The following is a 10,983-nucleotide window of genomic DNA, read 5'->3' as shown; positions in this document are numbered from 1 at the left end:
GCTTACCTAAAACAAGATTCACATAACCTGTGCCTAGAAATAGATCTGGGCTTTGAGTCTGAGAACTCTGCCAACAGCAGCTAATGACCCTTATCCATTCCAGGGTAATCTTCCCTGAAGTCTGAGATATCCATTTTCTTAATCCTACCCTTCCTCGACTTCCATCTAGCCCAGAATTCTTTCTATAAACTTGCTTTCTTGAACCGAGTTGCATCTATGAAATGAAAGAGTGGATGGAACGATCTACTTCTCTGTCTGCCTCAAGCTTGTGTGATCCTATACCCTTAGCTATTTATATAATCAATTAGCATTTGTGAGACCCCATTTTATATAATCAATTAGCATTTGTGAGACCCCATTTTTATGCCAAGCACTACAAAAAGAAAGATGATGGCCTTTGAAAGCCGTGTGGTCTTACACAGTATTACATGTATAAAAAAGAACTTTTGGGGGGTGGAGAGAGCTCTAAAGTTATAAGAACTAACTGCTCTTGCAAGGGACCTGGGTTCAGTTTCCAGCATCCACAGTGGGTGCTCACAACCACCAGCACCTCCAATTCCAGGAAATCTGGCCTCCTTAGGCACCTGTGCGCGTGATGAACACATAAGCTCAAGCACATATATACACTCTCTTTTATCTTAAGAGAAATAAAAGCCTTTCAGAGTAGAGAGGAGGGGAGAAATGTTGCACTGGAGATATGATGAGAAGAATGTGAGATGACCATACTCCGGGCTTCCTGTGACCTCACCTGGCAGCTGTCCTGTAATGTGAGAACTTGGCTTCAGCACGGGATGGAAAAGCTTGATTCTGACCACGGTCACACAACAGCCATATGACCTGGTGGGCGGCCGGGACAGCTGGATGTCTTAAGTTCTTCATCTGAAAATGGGCCTAATAATTATGAAAACTCTCTGCCCAGGCCTGTGGCTGAGAACCGAGTGAGGTCACTCCTGTGACTGTGGAACCCATTGCATAGTAAACTTGCATCCGTTTCTCATTACTGAGCTTCGCAATAGACCCTTCCGACCACTCAGATTTCATATAAAAAGTCACTGCGAATTTCGTTCATTGTCCCGGAGAAAAATGAAAAAATGAAGAGAAAATACAAAATTGTGCAAGAAGGAAGATGTTCTTTGGAGAAGACAATAATTTGCAAAACTGTGAGCCCCCACCTGGAGGCAGGTACAACAGATAAAGCTCCCTAGATCCAATGTCTCAGAGGTATCAAAACTCACCAAGTCTATATTTAGGTACCCATATGTTCCTATTGGCCACAGCCGCCCGCAAATACAAACATTTCAGTGCACAAAGCAGCAATTTCCAGAAAGATTTTCCTTTTAGAAGAGGTAGATTCTACAGAGCTAAATCGGTCTAAGTGGTTCTGAAATATTGTATCAATTTACATCAGGAAGGTCATCATGAAGAATAAATACAGGATTCTGTTCCATGTGTGGGATTTAGCTGACTAACTCCCACTAATGTTAGTGGGGCCATGCTGCCAAATCCCCAACCATCACCCTGGATATTTGCTCCAATCCCTTACTGTTGAGATTGAAATGTGTTTTCCAAATCAAAGCTGATCCTGAGGTGGGTGCAATGAGCCTCTGCACAGTGAGACAGGACAGTGTGACTGCGCCTGGGGACCTGGTACCGCTCAAAACGGCAGCGAGAGGCTGTGCTGAAAGATTGCTGAAAGAAGGCTTCTCACATTGTCTGCTCAGATCGGCATGGCTTCCCTTACGCTCTGCGTATGCAGTCCACTCGCTTTCCAGACTCACTTCACACTTCCTATTATAAACCCCAGGGGAAATACCCCTCCTCTTCTCCTCCACGTCTTCCCCAGACAGAAGCCAGATCTCTGTGGGTTCCGAACTTCTCTTTGGAGTTAGACCTTCCTAATAATCCCTTTATGGTGAGATATGTTTATTCCAGTGTGGCTGAGATCATGGCTTTCTCCAAGTGATGCAAGTTCCTAGCCCTGCAGCATAAGCCTATGTCTCTCAAGCCTCCCTCCTGGTTCCAGGACCCCAGACCCAGGTCCTCCACTACCACCCAAACATTCTGCACAGCTCCTTTAACTGACACTGAGAATGGAAATAGAATTAAACTTCTCAGACCCCTTCTACCTGCTCTGAATCTACGCCAGGTCCCAGACCTTATCTCTGCTGCTGACCCTAACTCACACCAACGCTGGTCATCTTCAATGAACCAATACCAGGTCACAGCTTCTAGGGATTTACCCAGCTTCAGTCTATGCACCTGGTTAGCTAACAGTGGTTCCCAGTCACTGTCCTGTTCCAGTTCAGGCTGGCTGTCCACAGGGAAGGGTGCAGGTGCCCAGCAGCTGCCCACTAAACTGTGTTGGGATAGCACAGGACTTTCCTCACAGATGGCAGACAGCACTTGCCATTCATGGGATGGAGGCTGGTCTGAGCTAGGAGCCCGGAGACTTTCTCATCATCTTGACAAACCAACAGCAGCAAAAACAGAACAAAGTAGCAAAAATGTTCAGTGAAGTTTTCCTGTGCTTTTTTTGATTGAAAGTTTGATTGAAGCTTTTCTGTTCCCCTTCATTTCCATAACCCAGCTACACACACACACACACACACACACACACACACACGGAGCAAACATTTACATACACATGAAGCAGATACAGAATCTTCCTCCCTAGTACCCAGGCTTTGAAACTTGACAATCACAGATCACATTCTGCTGTTGGGAGACTGTTGTTGGCCTTCCTGCATGCTGACTGGATACCCTGTGAGGGGAGGAGAATAGTACACCCTTCTCTGTATTTCTCATGACAACATCCAGGTGATTATAGACCACAGGCACTCAATATATTACTGAATTGAATGATTCTCTGCTGCTTAATATTTTAGGACATTTGGTCCTTTCAAGAGAAGTTGGAAGCGAGAGTTGCTGTAGCATGCTGACAAATGGTGGCCCTTGATATGTTACGTTAAGCACATTGCAGGTAAAGCTGCCTGTGGTTGGAATCAGCAAGACTAAGGTCTACTTCCTACACTCTGCTCCTCCCAGGGGCCAGAGACTTGAGGCAGGGGCCCGGATGAGTAGTCGTCTGGCCCGAGGCAAGTCAGCGTCATCTCTAATGTTATACCAATGCTTCCCTGGTGCTGTCCTTAAAGGTCCAAAGCTGCAAGAAGCACTGGATCATTTTAGTCGTGACTACGCACTTAGCCTTGGCTCAACCCGGTCTGTTCAACCACCACTCCCTCTCCTAGAGTAGAGCAACCTGCTAGGGTAAGCTTTGGGCGAGGACAAGGCTGATGTGCCAGGCTTGGCTGACTCCCAGAGCACTGTCTGTAATGGGGTTGATCATTTACTCGTTGCTGCGATTCTTTCTACCCAATCTTCTGAGGGTTGGAAGGGTGTAGGATAATCCGTGATAAGTTCTGCCTTGCTACTCACCACATCCAGCTGATGAGTCTGAGTCTTCATTTAGTTAAAACTCTCATTTACATAAACGCTTAGTGGAACTGGAAGCCACTACAAACATTCTTCCTTTGACTCCATCTCTCTTGGCTTCCTAACACCTCTCCTACTCTCCTGTTCACTCCAGGCTGCTCCCTGCCCAGACCCTTGTGTTCCATGGAAATCCCAACATGGGACCATGGCTACTCTAATGGCCTTGAGAATGCCTCTCAGTCATCCATCTATAGCTTCTTGTCGTGAACCCCAGGTGCATTTAGCATGGTCTGTCATGAGAGCCTCACCCTTCCCTTTCCCTCCTCTGTGTAACTGATTCTTATGACCTCGTGTTAATGTTTCAGGCTCACCAGGTTTTATCCCTAAGAGTGGAAGAATGAACGATGGTGATTCTTAGCTTATAGCACCCGTCAGCTTTGAACGGCGGCATGGAATGAAGCAAAGGAATTGGCACATTTTTCCTCCATTACTATTGACTGAAAATTTGATCTTTCTACCTGAGAAGTTGCTTTTTCATAGACCTCAAGGACTAAATTTAGTGGTATTATCCTTGTTTCTTCAGGTTTCCTGGCTCTGCTCCAGGAAACTTGGTTGCCCCGGGGCAGTCTGATATATCCCCATTGTCCTGATGTTCCATTCAATTACCTACTTTGTCCTTGCTCTCAAAAGTGGTTCCATTTAGGACTTACTCTCTCTGAGGAGCAGCTGGGATAAAGAGGAGGAGCAGAAGAGGGAGGGGGAACTGGGATTGGTATATAAAAAATGAATGAATAAATAAAACTAATTATGAATAAGGTGTCCTTCCAAATTACCATGTAGAAGCTCTGACACCAGCATATCAGAATGTTTTTGAAGATAAGGCCTCTAACTGTAATGAATTTAGAAGATCACTATAGTCAGGCCTGGTGACCTACACCCTCCCTACATGTGAGAAAACGAGGATTTGGGGTAACTCAAGACTACCTAGGCTACGGGATGAGACCCTCTCTCATTCACACACCTCTGAGAAAAGGTGAGTTAAAAACAAAGCCCAAGCCAACCTAGCAGTGTCTTCAGAAGAGAGGACGTTGAGCACAGAGAACTTGAGAGGTGTGCACATCCAAATGAATTTCACACACACAGTGAGACTGTAGCCTTCACAAAGAGGACATCAATCTACCAACACCTTGGCTTGGGCTTTTACCCTCTAGAACTGTAAGAAAATAATTTCTGCTGTCTGTGCCACTCTGTTATCCTTTATCTTGGCCCTGGCATACTAAAATAGTCAAATTGAAGTTGTTAACAAAATATAAAGTAAAATAACCCCAAATAGTGCGTCCTAAGTGATGCTACTCCAGTCTGTCCTCCACGACGTTACTGCTTTCCAAGGAACCCACTGCTATGAGTGGTGCTTTGGGACCTGCCCTTTTCTGTGTCCAGAGGTCACAGGTTTGGACTGTTATCGCTCACATTTGTGACCTTTTAGATATCTGAGGACCTACAAATAACTAATTATGTACTTTCAGGTTTTTTTTCCTGAGACTAAGTAACTTAATCCCTCCAAGCTACTTGTCAAACTTTTGAATCCAGTTCATGAACCACCACTCCATTGCTCCCCCAACGTAACACACACACACACACACACACACACACATACACAAACAGACACACACACACACACACACACATGCATACATATTTGTGCACGGACTCAAAGCTAACCAAAAAGCTCAGGAATTTAAAAGACTATGTTGGTGGCATCCTTTCTCAAAATAAAGATTAAGGTCACCTCCATCACACAGCTATGTGAACCATCAAACCATCCATGTAATGTGTTCTGGAGATAAAAAGCGATAGATTCTGTGGGGCGTCTACATACTAAGGGGATGCTTTCTCTCCACGAGATAGCATGAGTTACTAAGCCTGGCCTTGCTTGTGTCTCGAAACACCAAACACCTGCAGTAGACGAGCTTCACGGATGAGGGGTGTGTCCCTACCAGTAACCACTCCTCTTTTAATCCTGCATCGAGGCATAAATACAACAGACCTTGTTTTCCACACAGATCCCCATTTCTTTCACACCCAAGCATATGCTAAGAGTGCTCAAGCGACACTCTTCCTTCAGCTCTGGGAGGTGTCTTGAAACATTTTTAGCTTACCAAACACAAGGCAGAGGAGAATCTGTTTCTTTACTCAAGGATAATCATCTTCAACCGCTTATTTATACTGCAGATGGAAACCTATAGATTGAAATAGACACATTTTCATTCCAAAATTGGCATTGACATGGCCACAGTTAAAAGGTGTAACCATTGTGTTGGAAAAAACAACCACCCCGGGGGGAAATTCTACACTGTTTCCTGCTGTTCAAACCAAGTGCTCATTAAGATCAGAACATGTATAAAGATAAAGGACAGAGGAAGAACATGAGCCTACAGAAACAGGACCACACATAGGAAAGACGAGAAACTATGAAATGATTCAGTTAGAAAGGTCTTATGACGTATTGACAAAAGATCCATCCCCATTTAAAGATTTAGGGAAAATGGCCAATTGAAAAGTCTAGAACAGTGTGGTGTGATACTAGGGCAGCTAACTATCCTAGCTGTTTAAGTCCGTCAACGTTAACTCGGATTGGAGATTCTGTTCTTCAGCTGCACTAAACACATTTTAAGATCTCGGAAGTCGCATGTAGCTGCCCGTTTCAAGATTAGATGCCATCACTGCAGAAGTCCTACCAGACAATGCTCGTCTAGAGGAAGCCTTTTGATGTCTGTTTAGACACCAGGTTCTAAAAGGGCCAGGGGTTGAACAGTGTACCTGCCAACTGTGACAATTCACGGTAAAAAAGAGAAAATAAATCCTCTCCTAAATAGAGAGACTGTGGTCAGTTCAGTATCACAGACATTTGTTTCCAAGAAATATACTTACACAGACAGAGAAATGGCAGGCTAAAGTCAGAATGGAGGTTAGGACATAACACTTAAACATGCCATCATTCACATTTAGACATTTCTAAAAGTTGTCAGCTTCCCTTTCTCTGCTCAAGGAGGACTGGACTTTGTTATTCATCCCTCAGATGTGTTTCGTCTATTGTCCACTTCCTGTACCAAATGTCCCTCCATTGTAACATTTTGAACATTTATTTCAACAAAGAGAACTCTGATCAAAACAGAAAAATGCAGGCTCGTCCCAGTTTACAAAAAAGGCAAGAACTTTATTTTAAACAAATCCTCAGTTGTATAACATACCACATCCATATCTAAATCAAAAAACCCATAATAATAATAATAGTAGTAGTAATAATAATAATAATTCAAAGGAAACAGAGGGCTTCCATAGAAACATATTATCTGAATACTACTCTTGCCTAATGCTTCAGCTAAATACACAGTGGCTGTGAAGGGTGGAATATGGCACTTAAATAAATAACAGCAACAGAGGAAAATTGTCTCAGTCCAAACAACAGGTTTTTGAACCTTTGGTATATGTCTCAAATGAGTATTCATAAACACATATTAGCCAATAATGTTTACTTCCAGGTTTGTTAAGCCAGTGACTGTGTGTGTGTTTCAAAAACAAAAAAAAAGATGATGTAAGAAGCTGGGATTGACAAGGGCTGATTAAGGTCTCTGGTGTGAGCACACAGGTAAATTCAAACCATGGCAAAATGATGTGCAGCTGTGGAGCACAGCAAAATTAGGTAAGAAAAAATGAGTGAGATCTGTCAGTTAGAAATTCTGTGGCTTGAGTAGGTACCCTCCATTTCAACAGAAACTGCATTGTTAACACTATCCACAGTCCGTAACCTAGAAGGCAGAAATACCCCGAAGCTCATAAACACATGCTCAACAGTGAAATGACCATCTCACAGAAGTGGGGTTGATAGTCCCTCCCTCCCATCCCCCAACCCTAATAAACAGCACCAGTGCAATTTGAGTTAAAAAGATTGGAAATATTGAGACATTCCTAAGGTTTTCATAATGACTAAGGGCCAGTCATATGGGGCTCTACTGCAAACCTCTGCCCTGGCCAGTATCCAAAAAGCACCCCATGTAATTCCCTCTAGCTTGCAGATGAACTGTGTTAGGGCTAATATAAGGCCAGATCAAGGAAGCAGAAAAGCTGGCATGCTATCCTGGGATTGAGAGAAAGGGGCATGCTGATGATGGAGAAAGATCCTCAGGGATGTTTTTATTCTGCAGCCCAGGATAAAGGGATGTGCTGAGATGGGTCACAAATTTTATATCAATGAGTATTTGACTCATGCCATTCACCAGAATACAGAGCTCAGCAGAGCTAAGTCTTGCTTGGCAGCTGCGCCAGTCCACTGGAGCAGGAAGGGCCATTAAAGAGAAAGGCCCAAGGAAGTCCAGCTCAGTCATCTTGTACTTCTTCCCAATTATCTCTGTAGAACCGATTGATGGTGTGACATGTGATGGCAGTTCTACCTTTCCTCTGTGTTGATGAAGACCCCTTAATATCTGCATCCTAGACCTTGACAGTGAGCATCACGGAAGTGAGGGCAGTTCTGCTCCCCTCGAGCCATCATCTGTCTTGGGGCTTCTCGCCACTCAGCAGGCCTTTGCCAAACCTGCCTTTTCACACATAGGCAGAATCACTGGACTGAGTCCTGCCGAAATTGGGAACACTGACTCGAGGCAGGTCTTTGTTACGTATCTCATAGACTGACTTTCTCTTGGCCTGGGCCCCCCGGACAGCCAGTTTGATCTTGCGCCATCCCAGATGGTTAAGTTCAGCCAGATTGAGCACCACACAAATGCCGCTCACAGCAAACATGAACACCAGAAAGACTGTCTTCTCAGTAGGTCTAGACACATAACATTCCACCTCCTTGATGCAGGGGTATCTGTTACACTCATACAACCCTGGTACACTGAAGCCATAAAGAAAGTATTGGCCCACCAGAAACCCAATCTCCAGAGCATTTCGGAATACCACTTGGATGATGTAGAAGCGGGAGATACCTTCCTGTCTTCGGAGCTTGGACCTTGCTGCTGTGCGCAGCCCTGACGGGTGTGGAGTCAGCTCTTTAACCTCTAAGCAATCTGGTTCTGTCTCCTTGCTGGTGTTCTCTGTGTTCTGCAGCACCCCATTCACAATGGCATTTTGCAACTTCTTATCTTCTCGCTTGCTCCCACCACTGCCCCCAACCCCAGTTCCTCCAGGTCCCCCTATAGACTCAGTGGGGTCTCTGTCCAGGGCTAGGAAGACAGTAGAGTACCGTCGTTCTCTCTGCTTGGCCGATTGATGCACGGAATAGGTGATGAAGCAGAGACTGGGGGTGCACACCATTATGATCTGGAAGACCCAATAACGGATATGGGAGATGGGAAAGGCGCGGTCATAGCAGGCCTGGTTACAGCCGGGCTGCAGGGTGTTGCACACAAACATGGTCTGCTCATCATCGTACACCGTCTCCCCCACAATGGCCACAATGAGTATCCGGAAGATCACCACCACAGTCAACAGGATCCTGAGCAGAGGAAAAGGAGGGGGGAGAGAGGTTCTCATAGGCTAAGTCACTAATGGCAAGTCCCTCATCTTTTTCAATGTTTACCAGTCCTTGGGCGAGGGAGCTGTCCACCCTTGAGTGGTACTGAACTGAGAGCCTGGAAAACAACTTTATCTCTTTCTTTTCTGTTTGGGGCAGGTAAGCCTGGTATACTTCATATTACAAAGATCTCTCATCTGCACAATTCCATACACTTTAATGGTCCTTTTATAATGCATCTATTTCAGCTTTTATATGAAGACTGTATAGAGACTCTAAATACATCTTTACTCTGGCCAACGCAAGCAAAATCTTTTACAGAGTATGTGTGTTTGAGGGTTTACACATGGGGTGAGTATTGAGCCCTACATGTGTAAGTCCTAGTCTCAACATATAAAAACCTATTGCCCATAGAAACAGTTATGAACGCAAAATTCACATGTCTATGTACATAAATAGATAGCTTCAGGTAGATATAAATATGAATAAATAAATATATATCCATATACATATGTGTATATATACATAACTATCCACCAAAAGAAGCCAGCTCTGTGTGTGTCTCTCTGGCACTAAGTTTTAACGGAGGACAGAGTCTAGCTTAATAAATATCTGTTAAAGAACGATGCATCTGCTGTGATGAGCAAATCCATCTCCCCACTTGCCCTTCTCTGTCCAAATGCAATTCTGCCTTCCTTGTAGAATCTATTTAGGGAACCAGATGGAGACTGGCGCTGACTCTGGAGAGAAGGGGTACCAGGACTGAGTCCACAAGTCCTTTTCTGATGACGGAAGCTTGAACCCCTTCCCCCTGTGGTGCTGTATAGAGAAAGTATGGGGGAGCTGGTCAGGAGTAACTGGAGGAGGGGGGCGTCACTTGGCTTTGGGTAATCCCTTAATGCAGGCAACATTGGCACTTGGACAGAGGATGGGGAGGAGGAGGCAGAGGGCCTGCTGGGGGTCTGGGGGTCGTTAGAGATAGCAGAAGGTATTCCCAAGGGCCGCCCGACGGGCCCACTGACGGCTGGCTCGGCGCCCTTACCTCCCGATCATAGTGGAGTGCTGCTGCACCGCGGCTTCCAGCAGCCTCTCCAAGATGGTCCATTCCCCCATCGCTGTGCATCCGGAGGCAGCAGACAAAGACTGGGCAGTACCGGGCACGTTCCTGGTCCTGGCCCCTCCCCGGGCCGCACCTCCTGACCGGGAGCGAATTGCCCCCAATTAATGAAGCAAACAAAAAATGTTTCTTAAAAAAAAAAAAAAAAATCCAGGAGCCCCTCCCCCTTTTATTGCACTTGAAAAGGGTGAGTAGGGGGAAAGCAATCTATGCGCTTCCGGACCAATGGGGCTCTTGGCGCGGTGCGGAGGAGCTGACCAGCACCTAGCTGCCGTCCGGGGGTCAGGTGGACTCCCGCAGTCTTCCGGCGAGGGGCGGGGCTGGGTGGCAGCGTGCAGGTGGCCGAGCTCCTGCCCGCGGGAGACGGGTCTCTGCGCCGCCTTCCCCGCGATCTTGCAGTCTGAGGGAGGGTCGGCGCACCGTCCCCGGTGCCTGTCACTGGAGCGGGCACCTGCCGCTCCCGCTCTGCTGCGGCGCGCAGTGCTGGCTGCGGGGCTGGGGAATCCGCGGCCACCGCCTCTAATCCGCCCTTAAGTAGTCTCCGCCTGCGTCACGCCAGGTCGGCGGAGGGGAGCAGAGCGCGGCGTGCGGCTGTCGCCGAGCGTCGGAGCCCGAGGGGCCGCCGCCGCGCGCCACGGGGGGGTGGGGGAGGAGGAGACGGTCTGGAGTCCCCCGCTGCGCCGGGGCTGGGGATACCAAGGACTGCAGCGCCCCTCGGGGTTTCTGGGGCTCCCAGGTAACCTCACCTGGCCGCCGGCCTCCCGCTGGAGGAGCAGACTCGTGGGTGAGTGAGGAGGGACCCGAGTAGGTAGCTTAGCCGGTCTCCCCCGCCTGTTCCTCACCTTTAGCTTTGGGCCTTTCGAAGCACCACTGAAATTCCTTTTCCAGAGCGTGGTGCTGGTTGGGGGAAGGGCTCTTC

General features: G+C 46.8%; 1 protein-coding gene across 1 annotated transcript; it reads right to left on the bottom strand.

The window, feature by feature from the left end:
* Positions 1–8,034: 8,034 nt before the first annotated feature.
* Positions 8,035–10,060, bottom strand: Gjd2 (gap junction protein delta 2). Its single transcript, XM_038332019.1, has 2 exons — positions 9,990–10,060; positions 8,035–8,929 (listed from the first exon to the last, which is right to left on the bottom strand). Exons 1-2 carry the CDS (start codon positions 10,058–10,060, stop codon positions 8,035–8,037), a joined length of 966 nt encoding a protein of 321 aa, XP_038187947.1.
* Between the last annotated feature and the right edge of the window lie 923 nt (positions 10,061–10,983).

This window comes from Arvicola amphibius, chromosome 5, assembly GCF_903992535.2.
Source record: "Arvicola amphibius chromosome 5, mArvAmp1.2, whole genome shotgun sequence".
NCBI classification, from domain to species: domain Eukaryota; kingdom Metazoa; phylum Chordata; class Mammalia; order Rodentia; family Cricetidae; genus Arvicola; species Arvicola amphibius.
Note: the sequence above shows the minus strand (reverse complement) of the source record. Positions and strands in the feature narration are given on the sequence as shown.

What these genes read in the sequence shown, in the direction of transcription:
- Gjd2 (XM_038332019.1), bottom strand. Translation starts at nt 10,060, where the DNA reads ATGGGGGAATGGACCATCTTGGAGAGGCTGCTGGAAGCCGCGGTGCAG. An exon ending in CACTCCACTATGATCGGGAG is followed by an intron (nt 8,930 to 9,989) that starts GTAAGGGCGCCG and finishes TCCTCTGCTCAG; the next exon opens with GATCCTGTTGACTGTGGTGG.